This window comes from Culex quinquefasciatus, chromosome 3, assembly GCF_015732765.1.
Source record: "Culex quinquefasciatus strain JHB chromosome 3, VPISU_Cqui_1.0_pri_paternal, whole genome shotgun sequence".
In the NCBI taxonomy this organism is placed as follows: Eukaryota; Metazoa; Arthropoda; class Insecta; order Diptera; family Culicidae; genus Culex; species Culex quinquefasciatus.
This window is the reverse complement of record NC_051863.1, coordinates 122,097,873-122,114,401: the sequence shown is the minus strand read 5'-3', so window position 1 is coordinate 122,114,401 and position 16,529 is coordinate 122,097,873. Positions and strand designations below refer to the sequence as shown.

Genomic DNA, 16,529 nt, shown 5'->3' with positions numbered 1-16,529 from the left:
TCAAAAGATGTCTTTTAAGATTCCCGAAAATGTGTACACCATATTCTTTTTTTAAGTCACCTTTTTTTAAACGATTCTCGATTTACGCAACTTTTTTTAAGTCATGACTTAAAAGAAGAATGTCCATGACTTAAATCGAGAATATGACTTAAATTAAGAACCTTTGAGAATTCGTTATTTTTCGGAGAGTTTTCAAAATGTATGAATTGTATGTTATTTAGTTATGATATTGAAACATGTTAGCATGGTTTTGGAACATCTGGGATGTTCTAGTCCATCCGAAACTTCCGGAAATTTTGAGCAAGAGGTTTACCAAAGAAACAAGTCGAAACTTCAAGTAATTGACTACGGATCCTACCCAGACTACTTTAGTCAGTGTGGTAGGCTACAGTGCATTGTTGTAAGAACTTATTGGGATGTCCTGGGTCATCCAAGGACTCCTTGGAGTTAAGATCTGTGAATCTACCGCCGTAACAAGCAAGAGGTCGACGGTTTTTGAACCCGGAACATACCCGCATAGCTTCAGTGAGTATGGGGGACTACTTTGCTGGAGTGTTGGGATATGCTTGGATGTCCTGGGTCATCCAAGGACTCCCTGGAGTTAAGATCTGTGACTCTACCGCCGTAACGAGCAAGAGGTCAACGGTTTTTGACCCCGGAACATATCCGCATAGCTTCAGTGAGTATGGTGAACTACTTTGCTGGAGTGTTGGGATATGCTTGGATGTTCTGGGTCATCTAAGGACTCCCTGGAGTTAAGATCTGTGAATCTACCGCCGTAACAAGCAAGAGGTCGACGGTTTTTGAACCCGGAACATACCCGCATAGCTTCAGTGAGTATGGTAGACTAGTTTTCTGATGTGTTGGGATGTTCTGGGACATCCAAGGACTCCCTGGAGTTAAGATCTATGAGTCTACCGCCGTAACAAGTAAGAGGTCAACGGTTTTTGACCTTGGGACAGACCCGCATAGCTTTAGTGAGTACGGTTGACTACTTTGCTAATGTATTGGACTGTCTTGGGTCATCCAAGAACTCCATTGAGTTATAACACGAGGGTCTACGGCTGTAACAAGGACTTTTTGGAACGGGACATAACAGCAAAGAAGTCTATCATACTCACTGAAGCTCTGCGGATATTTCCCAAGGTCAAATACGTCGACCTCTTGCGTTTTACGTCAGTTGACCCACAGATCTTAACTCCAGGAAGTCCTTGAATGTCCCAGAACATCCCATCATATCAGCAAAGTAGTCTACCATACTCACTGAAGCTATGCGGATGTGTTGCGGGGTCAAAACCTGTTGACCTCTGGTTTGTTACATCGGTAGACCCACAGATCTAAACTCCAAGGAGTTCTTAGATGTCTCAGAACATCCCAAAACATCAGAAAACTAGTCTACCGTACCCACTGAAGCTATGCGGATTTGTTCCGGGGTCAAAAACCGTCGACCTCGGGCTTTTTACGGTGGTAGACCAACAGATCTTAACTCCAGGTAGTCCTTGGATGTCCCATAACATCACAACACATCAGCAAACTAGTCTACAATAATCACTGAAGCTATGCGGATATGTTTCGGGGTCAAAAACCGTCGACCTCTTGCTTGTTACGGCGGTAGATTCACAGATCTTAACTCCAGGGAGTCCTTGGATAACCCAGAACATCCAAACACATCCCAGCACCCCAGCAAAGTAGTCCTCCATACTCACTGAAACTATGCGGATATGTTCCGGGGTCAAAAACCGTCGACCTCTTGCTTGTTACGGCGGTAGACCCAAAGATCTTAACTCCAGGGAGACCTTGGATGTCCCAGAATATCCCTACACATCAGCAAAGTAGTCCATCATACTCACTGAAGCTATGCGGATATGTTCCGGGGTAAAAAACCGTCGACCTCTTGCTTGTTACGGCGGTAGATTCACAGATCTCAACTCCAGGGAGTCCTTGGATGACCCAGAACATCCAAACACATCCCAGCACCCCAGCAAAGTAGTCCCCCATACTCACTGAAACTATGCGGATATGTTCCGGGGTCAAAAACCGTCGACCTCTTGCTTGTTACGCCGGTAGACCCAAAGATCTTAATTCCAGGGAGTTCTTGGATGACCCAGATCATCCCAATAAGTTGTTACAATAATTATCTGTAGCTTACTACACTCACTGAAGCAGTCTGGGTAGGATCCGTTGTCAAAATCTTGAAGTTCGACTTGTTTCTTTGATAAGCCTGTTGCACAACATTTCCGGAAGTTTCGGATGGACTAGAACATCCCAGGTGTTCCAAAACCATGATAAAATGTTTCAATAACATTTCTCAATAAAATACAATTGACACATTTTGAAAATTTTCCGAAAAATTACGTAATCCCATATATTCTTAATTTATGTCATATTCTCAATTTAAGTCATGGACATTCTTTTTTTAAACGATTCTCGATTTAAACACCCCCATTTCGTTGTGTAAATCAAGAATATGGTGTATATAGAAATAAATCGAAAATGAAAAAATCGTATTTTGGGAATTCTATTTCTGATGATCACCCTACAAACAACTTTTCAGGTTCCTGGCGCTTGTGGGGTGTAAGCACAGAGTAAATCAGCTACCCTAGTAGCAACCTGCACTTCTAACATTCCTGTCCCTTAAATTCGAGATCTACAAACTGATATAGCGGGCGCCGTTGGTGACGAATGACTGTTACCTATTCGCAACTAATCTAGTTTTAGCAGTCATAGTGTGCTATCTCTTCAGCGCATTCATACATGCTGTTGATAAGAGAAACACTACTAGATCGTCAAGGACTGTGATCAGTAGTGGTGAAAGGATATTAAGGTTCTGTTTAGCAACGGAGAGACAACCATTGGTGGTCTCTCATGCTCATTAGTAAAACAACTTTACCGAAGACACTAAATCGATGAAAAAAAAAATCACACACAATAGCATTAAAAAATATAGTTCGGAAAAAAATGCAAGAATTTAAAAAATCCATGATTATCAATCAATGTTTTTATTATGACTTCAACACCCATCAGAACATGTTACAATTAATTAGATTTCAATTTCTTAATCTCTTTCAAACAAGTCAACCACCAATTTGTGATCCTCCTCAAAGTTGTTCGCCTTCTACACCACATCACCTCCCCTACTAGTGCTACACCGCTGATGACGAATCCACTTAGCAAAATAAACCACAGCGAAATAAGGTCGTCAAAGCTCAACCTGTTCGTAACCAGTTCCGAAGTTCTTTTGGCATACCTTTCGGAAAGCAGTTGAATCCACAAGTCCCAAATTCCAGCTTCGATCAGCTGGTGGTGAAATGAGCCAACCTTCTCGGCAAACGGCTCGTACCGGGAAACCGTGTGCTGATCCAAATTCCAGTGAAAGCTCTCCCGAAGAACGTAGAACTGAAGATCGTTGGTCGAGGGATTGACGTTCTCGAAGGATCCGACGAAGATTTCAGCCAATCTGCAGGTCGCCAAATGGACATAGCTATTGTCGAACGGGAATAAAGTGTCCTGAGTGGCAAATGATTTGGCAGCTATATTTGGGTACACATGTTGCATGTATTCGAGTGTTACAGGAATCAACTTAACTTCAAGATCACTTGCAAGGAGTTCGTCAATGGTGTTCATTTGTGGGTTGAACTTATTGTTCAGCATAAATCATCAAAGTTTGATAAGTTTCCATAAGGAAAAACAATATGACTGTAAGTACGAATAACGTAAATCGTTCAAACTTGTTCAAGCTGTTGTATGATAGTTTTGGTTCAAATAGTATGTGTAGCACTAAATTTTGACGGAACACAAGAGGCAATTCGTGATTCACAAATATACACATCACAATAATTGAGCCGATTAAAGTCCAAACAGGCCACGAGAAAGGTACGTACAAGTACTGAAAAAAGAAACTAAATCTGACCTCTGGGATAAGTAAACAATACGATGAAAACCTCGCAGTTGGGACATGCTTTGAGAAGCTGCTGTTAAAAGCCGTAGAAAAAAATAAGCTCAATTGTCGAGTTGAGAATAAGAAGGGGAGGTTTTTGAAGATCTCTTCACTAGAGCCGAATGTTATCCATTTCGAGGTTGCATTCAAGTTAATTACCAGCTCTTGTACAAACAATGAACAGGGTCCACTTAATTTGTTTCCATCAAAAATTAAATACGGAACACTGATCGAATATGCACTTTTGAAAGGATATCCATTTACATCTTTGAGAGGATCTCCAACTATGATTTCCTTGATGCTATTCAAATCGTTAAATGTTATCATTGTACGATGGAAGAAGTTCACAACTGCAATTTTCAAATCATCTTCCTCGACACTATAGTGCACAAATAATGACCTAATGACTCCATATTTATCCACTTGTTGCACGAATGACCGCATGCAGTTTTGAAAATTGAGATATTGAAAACTGAACGCTTCTGCAAGTAACACAAAGTATGCAGTTGTATCCCAAAAATGATTAAATTCTAGATTTTCCATCACATTTGCAAATTTGGATGGTTCAGAATCACTCATCACAATAACGTAGAAATCACATTTGAACGAAACTTTTTCACGATACATTGTAGATGTTCCTTGCAGAATGTCCACAAGGAGACCAAATTTTCCAATAACAACAGTTAAGTTATGTAACGCGTCTGCAGCTTGAACACCATCAACTCCATTGACGATGCACATTTGGTACTTTCGGCCACGATTCATCAAAGGTTCTGAAGTTAAAATTTGAACTAGAGTTTTCGAATCATCGAAACTAAGTGATTTACAGATCTGAACTTTGAATAATATCAGAATTAGTATTGATAGGAACGACATGTTCGTTGAGCTGTGAGGCTTGAAGTGAATACAACTCAGTTTAAATGATTTAATGTTTTTCAATCAGATAAAATACATAACGTGTGTGTGTGTGTGTGTGTGTGTGTGTGAGTCTTGGGAATTCAAAATAATATCCTAAAGCAGTGATGAACAGAATAATAACCCATATTTAAGATAATTTTCAATGCATTTGTAATTTTGCACAACATGTTATTTCCGAACAATCATTTAATCGAAACGATTGAAAAATCCTAACGGGATGTTCCAAATCAAAACCAACACACTCACACCGTAAATTCTACACAAAACCATCGTCATCCATTCCGAAAACTTTGTACTTTATGACAATTTGCTCCACACACGTTTCGCTATCGGTGTTATGTGGAAATTATTCCATTTTCCGGCAGTTTTTGTTGTTTCCTTCCGGAGAGAAACAGCAACAAGAAGAGAAAAAAAAACTCAGTGCTGTGAAAAAAAAAACACAGAAAGGGGACAAACGGCATTAATTCATTTCCTATAGTGGCTTGTTTTTTTTCTGGGGGGCTCCCAAAGCGGAACCAAAATCCGTTGGTGTTTTCCTTCCGGTTGTTTTTTTTTCTGCAGGCACTTTCCATCTGTGTATGGAGTGGAAAACTGTGACTTTTCCGGCAATTTGCGCAATTTATTTCAATGCGGAGAGTGAGGGGATATGAATTAATGTTTGTTAAGGGGAGAAGAAAGCAATCGCATTAATTTGAGCGATTGTTTAAGTTCCATTGTTGGAGGTCGTCAATAAAAAAATATTGGATTATATTGACGATTAACGCTATCGAATGGCGTCCGAACCTTTGTTTGTACATCCATTTATTTATTTACGAAACGAACCCCCGCAAATGAAACCAAACAAGCCCAATTTGGGTTTGCAGCACTTTAAGCTGCATTTTCTGACATTTTTTTCCCTCTTTTTTCACAGGATGCAACCGAACCTACTACGGCAACATTGGCTTAACGTACGACCTGGAGCTGCACCGGCCCAAAGAGGACCGAATTCCGTACGTGTGCATCCTGACGTTTACCGCGGCCGGCGGCAACAACGGGGATATTGTCCAGGTGAGTCAGTTCGGCTGTCAGAATCGGGTGGCAGTGTTGCCAGTTTGCAGACATTTTTACAAATAAAAAGATATGTAAAATTGTGAAATTTAAATTCTGTGTAAGTGTAGTCTTGTGTAATTATGTCTTTGTCATAACCTGGGTGCTGAATAGTGGTTCGTAAAACGGCCTCAATTTTGAACTGTCAAAGTGGAACCAATTTACTGTTCGCCAAAAGTAGAGAGTATTGTTATCGATCATTAACAATTTTTTGGCAGCAATGAACAATTTGTGGAATGGAATGGAAGTTGCTTATAGAGTCGATGCGGTTGTATTCATCCAGAAGCTGTCTTAATCGTTTGATTCCGTTTGAAAACTTACTGGTTCAGCTTCCCTACAATTAACGATGTTTTTTCGCTGGATCAGATAGAGCTGCAGAATTCCGAAATCAGTCAGGGAATTTATCTGCGACATCGCAGAATTACACTCTCGCCGCAGTTCGTCGTCACTCGTAAAAAAGAAAAACATCTTCTAACCGATCGAAACTTGAAAACACACATAATTTTACAGCAAAAAAGTCAAAAACTAGACAAAATAAAACAATACCACTGATTCGTTCCCAGAAATTTATCAAGATATACGAAGAATTTTTGGTGTTCGAGTTCATATATAAACTTTATATGTCTTATTGATTGAAAATAAAAACTTGTTTTTCTAAAATTTGTTTTTATAAACATGTAATGTCTCGAGTGTCAAATGTTTTTGCGGCTATACATTGCTATGAATCTATGACATTTCCCCGAAACCCATATTACCGAAGGGACATTTCCCCGAATGCCATTTCCCCGAAAAGACACTTCCCCTAATAGTCATTTCCCCGAATTCCATTTACCCGAATTTTCCATTTCCCCTAATCGTCCACATCCCCGAATGCCATTTTCCCGAATGGGCCACAATCCCGAATGCCACTTACCCGATTAGTCATATCCCTGAATAGTCATTTCTGAATGCCATTTCCGAACGCGGTCAAGCGGTGCCCGGAGCGCGCGCGCTCCTGGGCACCGGGCATTTCCGCTTGACCGCGTTCGGGGAAATAGCATCTTTTAAGAATAAAATTGATGGCATTTTTATCACATCAAATTACATATAATATTTCTTGAAAGGTTCGTATTGGCTCTGAATGATCAACTTTCTTTTTGGCTTCATTCAGAACAGACGTAGCATTTTTGGGGGGAAGGGGTGTTGAAAGGTTTGGTACTATTCATTCAAATACAATGAATATTGTGATAGACATTTTTTTTATATATTCTCAACACAAATACTTTTTTTCTTAAAGACCTGATAATAATAATGCAATAGAAGTTTTGTTATTTTTTATGATTCAAAATAATATACCGTGCGATTTTCGTAGTACAGAACCCCGTTCACACTGATCATTTTATTCACATTGCTGGTTTGGGATTTGGCGAAAAGTATAATCAACAAAAACTTTAAATAAAATTGTACCTATTATTTCGATTTTTGGGTTTTTGAACAAAATTCGAATAAAGACAAATTTCCTTGCAAATTTCTCAAAAACAACATCTAATTATGCGGTTGAATACAAATGTTAATTGCACTAAAAAAATCTAGTAAAGTCCAGACTCGATTATCCGAAGGCCTCGGAAAAATTTCACTTCGGATAATTGAAACTTCGGATAATCGAACCACTGAAAAAATAATTTTTCGATGCCTAATTTTCTATTGTCGAGCATAAGTAAAACTTTTAAATCCAAGATGGCGGCCAATATGGCGGTGTTGAAATATTGAAAAGATGCATTTTATTATTTAATATGCAATCAACTATTCAAATTTGACTAAAATGGGGTTGCAGAACTCAAATTTGTATTTAAAAGAAGGAAAAAAAAAGAAAAAAAATTGTTCGTGATTCGATTATCCGATGTCCCATACAAACCTTCGGATAATCGAGGCTTCGAATAATCGAGTCTGGACTGTAATTGGGTCCTAAAATTAAGCTTAAATTTGTGATATTATTGTTCACAACGATAAAGCTTATTTTTCTAAGTACAATGACCTGGCAGAAAAGCTCCTACTTGACAGCTCGTTCCAAGGGGATCATAGTTGATCCATCGAAAAAATGTTGTCTTGTCAATAACTTTTTTTTCATAAAAATGAAAAAAAAGTTATCAGAAATGGCTTCTTACCGTTGTTCATAAAAACTGACAAAGGGCTTTACTACCCAATTTACAACATTTAATCAACAGCATACCCGAAAAAGCTGTTTGTTCGGTAAAATTGAGAAAGAAAATAACTGTTATTCATGGAAAAAGGCTTTAGTGAAAATGAAGATTAGGGGATATGAAAATTCGGGAAAATTTAAATTTAAATAAACGGCAATTGGCGTAAGTGTCACTTCGGGGAAATTGCATTCGGGGAAATGGCCGATTAGGGGAAATGGCATTCGGGGATATAGCCGATTAGGGGAAATGATATTCGGGGATATGGAATTCGGGGATGTGGCTGATTAGGGGAAATGGTATTCGGGGATGTGGCCAATTAGGGGAAATGATTTTCGGGGAAATGGCATTCGGGGAAATGTCATTCGGGGAAATGAGCTAGACCCATTGCTATTATTAAAAGTTAATTAAAAATTCGAATCACATTGATTTTAAATCAAGTTTGTTTCCAAGGATACTAGATGTCACCAGAAAAAGCAGCTTCTTATTTTTATAACTTTTAAAGATTTAAAATGAGTGAAAATAAACATTTTAATGCATGTTTCTATTGTGAAATTGTCTCAGGAACACGAATATAATCACCAGAAAATGGGATCTAAGGGGTCTCCCGAACAAAAATTTACAAACAAAAAATTCACAAGAAGTAAGAGTGTCTATTTAATGTGTTAAACGGCCTCACCATAGCGTTATCAGTCTCAGATGGTAGACCCAGATGTCCTATACACGCTCCAGGTCGAATCGACTTGATATCTAAATGCAACACTCTTATATTTGAGTTTGAAAATTGTGCAATTTTTTACAAAAATGCCAATAAGGCCAATGCAAAAAAAAATTGCCTAATTAAAAATACAAATATTAAAATTAAAGAAAAAAGACCGATTCCGTAGAGAACTGCTCATTTATAATCATGTTTAGCATGTTTGGGCTGGATTAAAAATATTTAGAATTTTTATGAATTTCTAATGCACAGCACCACAAAACTTTTTTTTGCGAAAAATTAAATTGCTTGAATTATCTTTTTTTTAATTTTAGAGCCTCTATAAACTGCTCAAACACTTGAAATACCATTTGAAAAATTGTGAAATTATAATGATAAAAATCCATTACACTAAAGGAAAAAAACATATGATGATCATTGCTTAGAGTATATCAATGAAATTGTTTTGATACAATTGAAGTATTTAAACCATTCATTCCCGTGTCCCGCCCATATGGATCAATCTTACCGCGCACTGGACTCACAATCCAGAGGTCGGCGGTTCGAATCCCGCGACGGGTGCTCTAAAATTCTTTGTGTAAATATGGGTGTAGTTTTGGAAGGTCGAATATCACCTCTTTTATGACGTAATTTTACCTCAATTTAGACTGTGGTAAAATTACACCTTTTAAATCTGCCGGATTTTTTCATAATCATCTTATTCCAAGTCTTGACTAAGATTTTGATAGAACAAGTTTTCAAAAATCCAGTTTTTTAATGTAAAAAATCGATTTTAAAATTTTTGATTTTTTGTACGTTTTACTCAATTAGTGGGGTAAGACGAACAACCCGTTGGGGCAAGAGGAACAAGGCATGAAACAACATGTTAATTTGCTAACAATTGTACTGTTATCACTTAGATACATCAGATTAGAATGTATTTTAAACGTTTCTTTCATTTATAGATTAAATAATAATATTTTACTAAATATTTGATCGTTTTTACGAAAAAAAAATACTTTTATGATAAATAGTAAATTTTCATAATATCGCTAGATTTTGCACGGACATTTTTTTAACAATTGTTTATCAGTTTTTAAGTACTTTTATGTATTCATTTCCCAGTAAAATATGTTTTTGCAGCAATACTAAAAATCCATATGGTACACTTGCCCCACCTGAATAAGATTTTTGAAAAGCTCTCAACAAAAATAACTAAAATTAAATCATACTTTATAATAGGTGCAAGTCATTGGTAGGGACACTACTAATCTAGGAAAAATAGCATTTTGATAAAATGAGCCTTAAAACGAACCCTATGCCTTGTTTTGTACACACCAAATATTATAAGAAAACAAAGGTTTTAAAAAAAACTTCATTAAATCTTATGCCCCGTGGCGTTTACGTTGTTTTGGCGGTTATGTGGTAGTAGAATCAGTTAATTGCATTGCTAGCAACAATTCCTCATACTGGAAATAATCAAAATTGTAAAAATTACGGCCGTACGGGCAATGGTTCCACTTGCCCCATATGGTCGTCTTGTCCCACCTTCCCCTACGCCCTCCACAGGTAACAAAGTGAAACGGTTGCTTTTCTCCATACATTTTGACGATTTTTCCCATACAAACTTTATGCGATTAGATTGAGGAGTTCCCGTGGTCAGAATAAGCTCGAATTTGGAATTAAGCCTAATGATGGGTCATTCTCTGATTTCAGGGGGTAGCCCCGAGATAGTCCGGATTTGGACCACCCTAGTGTGTAGGGATGCTGATTGAAAGTTTTTCACTCGATTATCTTGACCGTTGTGGTCTCATTCGATCTGTCTTGGGGTCCTCTAAGTCGCTATCTATAAATAATTATGTTTAATTAAGTTCTTCAAATGTTATGCTAACAAAACGATTTAGGCTAAAGTTCGCAAGAAAGTACAAAGGGTGGTTTTTGTAAGAAAACCCGGCATGTTATTTTTGGAAAGGTTTCATTGAAAATAATTAGCACTTAAGTGTAATTTATGCACTTTTTGGTGGCCGCGACTCAGATATTTTGATGAAAACGTTGTCCGGATCTAGCATGCAACCCATCGTTTGATGGGCAATCAAAAGACCTTTCCAACGAGCCAAAAAGATTGAAGATCATACAACCCTACACGGAGAAAAAAGAGTTCCCAAAATCGTGAACAACGAACAAAGTTTTACAAAATCGTACCATGAAATTTGAACACTTTGTTTGAGAATCTCATTTTCATGAACGCTTGTTCACGATTTTGGGAACTCTTTTTTCTCCGTGTATCAAAAGTTATAAGCACTTATGTGTTATTTACACACATTTTTGGAGCCGCCAGAAAAAAATGAGATAATAAGAATACAATCAAAATAGATAAAACTGGCAACCTTGTGCACTTCTAGCTCAATTTTGGCCAACACTTTTTGCTCCCATCACCAAAAAATCTGCTAAACATTTTTTGTTACGCCACAACTCTAACTCGGTGCCGAAATTAATCACTCATGTTGTCTGTCACACGTTTGGCAAGCTCCCCCCGTTGCATGGCTTTTCCGGCCAGCTTTTTAGCTTTCAACGAGTCACCATTTTTTTCCGGTGGACCATTCAATTTGCCGTTGTACGCTGCGTTTGGTAGTAAAAACTTTAGGCCCCTTGTTGCCACCGGAAATCCCTTTCTAAGCCATCATCGAGTCAAATATCGACCTGGCCGACGAAAAATGGCCCTCCCAATTGATTACAAAGTCGCACTTTTCAGCCTGGTGGTGGAGCAAAATTGAGCACACGAACTGACGAAAGGGTGCCATTTTTAATCGGGGCTTGGCAACAGTCTTTTGAAGTTTAATCAAATTTTAATTAAAGTTTGAAAAGCTCCCCCGTTGGAAGTTGGATTTTAGCCGCCCTTTTTCGAATGAATTTGGTGAACAGTTTTTCGGTTGTGGATGGAGACAACTGGATAGATTGACAAGAGCCCCGATGACAGGTCGAAGAGCTTGTTGGCATTTGGGCTGACTAATTGTTTGTTCAGTTTTTAATTAACCCGATTAGCGGAATGATGCCGATGATGAGCAAAGGATTAATTTTGGAACAACAAGTGGAAGGGGTTTCATGCCTTTAGCAACTATAAATAAATATGTAAGAAGAAGCTTTTTTCGTTGAATTTTCAGAATACGAACTGAAATATTCAAGTTTAAAGGGATTAGGAAGTTGTTTGTGCATTGAATAAGCCGAATGCGGTAAACACATCATGACCCAAAGCGTTTGTTCCACGAAGCCTTTTGCCCGGCACTCCTGAGTCGATATAATCCCCACTCGAGCTAAAACCATTGCATCATTGCACCTACCTATTTGCTCGAACGACAAAGACTCACTTCATTACTAATTGAATTAAACCGCTTCAAAGTAATTCCACCCCCTTTGCTTGGCTTGGCTTGTGAAGCTCATGTCCTGGAAGAAGTGGATCCACTTGTCCATCAAAGTGACCAGCCCCTTACCACGCACGGACGGATGGGCGGACAGAACCCGGCAGTGATGGATTGAGGATTCGTTCGGAACGATGGACACAAAACCAAACAGACATTCCTGACATCCTCAACTTTGTCTCCCTCTGTGCGGAGAGTCCTTTTGGTGTGGTTGTTGATGAAGAGAGGGACGCACATACACCACATGATACGAACACGTTCGCAGTTCAAAGGTTCCGAGCGTTGGAGAAATAGTTTAAAGCCACGTGTGTGTGTGAGCAGAAAATAAATTAAGCCCATCGATTGAAACCATCGTACACAGTTGAAAAAATAAGCAATTTTAAACAATTTTTGGCAGCTGCCCATACCACAATGCAATTAAAATACTCAAAAATCGGATTCTTTAGCAAGGACTTTCTGATCGATTTAGTGCCTCCGACAAAGTTGTAGGTTTTGCTAGGGCTCTTAAAAATAGTAGTTTATGCAACAAGTTGCAAAAAGAGAATTTTTTCAGCATGAGTCCTACATTTATCCAACGAGGCTCACCGAGTTGGATAAATACGAAGAGTGCTGAAAAAATCAAGTTTTGCAACGAGTTCCATACAACATTTTTTGCAATTCCGAAAAACACCCATTAAGTGAAATTTAAGTCAAATTTCCATGTATTTTGTCAATAAATCGTATAAATAAATAAAAAAATGAAAAGTGTTACTTTTCAAAACAAGTGCTGAAAAGTTCAACTTTTCAGCACCCATTTTCATTCGATTCTGTTATTTTTGGTACAGAAAAGTAGGCTATTTCGTCGTTCAAGAATGACAGGAAAAGTAAGTAGTTTTACGACGGAATTGCAAAAAAGTTCTTTTCACACACAAAATTGAATCATCGAAGTAACCAATTTTTGATGTGTTTGAAATACAGTCGACCCTCTGGTTGTCAATATCCAAGGGACCGTCGAGGAAGAGAATCATCAGTTTACAGAGCGATGCAAAATGAAGACTCGATTGAAAATATTTTTTTCTTGATACCCAGCTTTGGGAGAGAATCATGGCAACGTCCATCAAACAAAAACAAACTAATGTCAAACACCCTCCAAGGCTACGTTTCGCCAAGAAAAATGTCTATGCAAGCCATGAGAAACTGAAATTATTGACTACCGGAAGAGATTTTTAAAGCAAACAGAATCCACGGTTGAAGGAAGAGATCCTTCAAGCAAGGGGAAATATCGAGGAATGACGATAAATGAAGTATGCAGATTGAAGGGACTGAAGTATTCATCGATAGATGGAGAATTATTGATATCGAGAAGATCGACAGCCAGAGAGTCGACTGTAACTTAAAAATGCATCTTTGAGCTATGGCATAAGCAGGAAAAAAAAAATTTGGCGTTGTTGACAAATTTGTGAAAATATCATTTTTAACCTAATAAAAGCGAAAAAAATTGGTTTCATTTTATGATGTGAAATTAAATTTGCTATCGAAAAGTGATTATAAACAATTTCAATACTGTGCACCGTTTTCGGTATTATTTTTTTAAGCATCCCTAACATGAGAAAAGGCAAAATGTCCTGAAACGTTTATTTAATCATATCAAATTTTAAAATTATCTTGAACAAATTTAAATTCAAAATTTAGGAAAATTAGTTTCATTTTTTAACATCCAAAATTGAACTCATTTTTCCGAAGTAATCGCCACTTTATTTTAAAAATCACCCTTTCCCCACCATTTATTTTTCCTCAAAAAAAATTGAAGCTTTAAAAAATATATTGCCAAAACATTTTTCACTAATTGTAGCAAAAAACAAAACACAAAAAAAAAACAAAAAACAAAGAACAAAATTCTCATTCTAAAAATCTTTTAAAATCGGTCGAATTATATCATGTTAAATTTTGAATGCTTTCACTTAAAATATAATTTTGAAAATGCATGAATTTCCAAAGGATAAATACTCGAAACTTATGAATTATTAAACGAGGCAAAACATTGTATGCATTTTCACTTTATTAGAGTTTTTTCGGTAAAAATTTAAAGATTAAATTTTTCATTTTTCTCATGTTCAGGAGGACATTTTGAGCAACATTTGTTCTACGAAAAACTTTGCTTCTCTTTTTTTATGTTTTTCTTGTTTATTTTTAGTATTTTAATTTACATTTTTCTTGCTTAGTTTATCTTTGTTTTTGTCACTTAACAAAATAAATTTTGCCTATCTATTTTTTCTCGTTTTCACAGTTACTTTTTCAATTTTTTACTTGTTTTTCTCATTTTCTACTATAGAATGGCACTATCATCATTTAAATTATAAAACAATGCGTAGAGACATAGTTTGGGACACTGCAAAAATTATTGCAAACTTATTTTTACTTAAAACATAGAAAATTATACACAGCCAAAGTTTACCCCGAAATTTTTTTTTTAAAAAACATTGGCAAAGTCATATAAAACAAGTCAAACTTCCCACCCTAAAATTTTCTAAAGTTTAAAGAGTTCTTCTTTCCAATCAAAAATTGGTTGATAAATTGATTTTTGTCGATTTTTTAGATAGAAGCCCGTCTAAAGGCGGGGTTAGGTTGTAGAGGGTTAAAATATTTTTTTAAATGCATGAATTTTCAAAGAATAAATACCCGAAATTTATGAATGATTAAACGATGCGAAATTTTATTTGCAATTTCACTTTATTAGAGTTTTTTTGGTTGAAACTGAAATATTCACAAAATACCGTATTTTTCGAAAATACTCAAATTATCATAATTTGCAATATGTATATCAAACGAAGCTCCAAAACTTTAGCAGTTTTGCATTATTATGGACCACTGTGCATTGTGAGAACGTCTAATTTCTTTTTTTAAAATTTTGCATTACTTTTTCGTCTGGAAATTTTCTTAAAAATAATTGACAGTCTCAAAACTGGATCTAAATATATTTTAGATTTCTCTATTTAGATAATGAATTTCTATGAACGATTTAGTCTTCATCGAATCTATCATGGAATATTTATTAAGAGTTTACTGTTTTTACACTTAAAAAAAAGCCTGGTTCAATAAACTTTAAAAAGCAATTTTGAAATTCAGGTACACATTTGGACATTCGATATTTTGTATCAATTAAAATCAAATAATATTTTAACTGGATTTATATCATCCCGAGCAGACGAAAATAACTTGGGAAGGTCAGTTTTTGATATTGTGAGAAGATCTAAATATGTTATTATGATGATCGGATTAGTTGTTAAAATAACAAAAATCAATAACAATGATTTGTTCGAAGAATAACTTAAACTGTTATTATGTTGTTATTGCAATAATAAACCAATAACACAGAAGGAATAACAAGATTTGTTATTTTGTGCGGAGAGGTGGAGCAGCATAATAACAAAAAATGTTATTGAACTGGTATGTCTCCATAACAAAAAAAAGTTATTGTTTTGGTTTATTTGTAATTTGCAAATAAACCTGCAGTTGCCATAACTCCTCTGTACTAGTCAGGGCTGCAGAGTCGGGTACCTCCAAGCGACTTTGAATCCATACTTTGAAGACAACTCCGACTCTGGATGCAGGATATGACGTCAACGACGACTTCAACTCTCCAAACATACCCGACTTCACAGATTTCGACTCCAAGTAAAAGTAGCTGAAAATTTGCTGAATCCGATGCAGTCTCCGAGGTCTCACTCCAGCTCGAACTTCAACGTCAGCTCCGACTTCCTGGCTCTGTGAAAATGAAGTTTTTGTTATTCACACTTCAAAAATTCTCAATAATTAAATCAATTTTGTTAGGGAATATAACAAAATTTAAAAAAAATAACTCTCAAAAGTTAATTTTATCGGATTAATTTTAGCTTGAAACCCCACTTCATGGTGAAACAAACGACCCCGATGAAATCCCATAGTTCTAGCGAATTTTAGTTAAATCCCTTAGGGGGTATATCAAAAAATTTAAAAAAATCAACTTTCAAAATTTCAACTTTTCAGAATAATTTTAGCTTAAGCACCCCATTTCATGGCCAAAATAATGATCTGGCCGTAATTGGTCAAAATTATCCCATAGTTCTAGCCAATTTTAGCAAAGTTCCTTAGGGGGTATATCAAATAATTAAAAAAAAATCAACTTTCAAAATTTCAACTTTTCAGAATACTTTTAGCTTAAGCACCCCATTTCATGGCCAAAATAATGATCTGGCCGTATTTGGTCAAAATTATCCCATAGTTCTAGCCAATTTTAGCAAAGTTCCTTAGGGGGTATATCAAATAATTAAAAAAATCAA

At 36.5% G+C, this 16,529-nt stretch overlaps 1 protein-coding gene across 3 annotated transcripts in view; it reads left to right on the top strand.

The window, feature by feature from the left end:
• LOC6050731 overlaps nt 1-16,529 on the top strand; it is a 365,664-nt gene that overhangs the window by 284,504 nt on the left and 64,631 nt on the right. For all 3 annotated transcript variants that reach the window (XM_038259119.1, XM_038259120.1, XM_038259118.1), the window contains exon 4: nt 5,766-5,902. In XM_038259119.1, the coding sequence (XP_038115047.1) occupies nt 5,766-5,902 (137 nt within the window). The remainder of the gene's footprint in view (nt 1-5,765; nt 5,903-16,529) is intronic.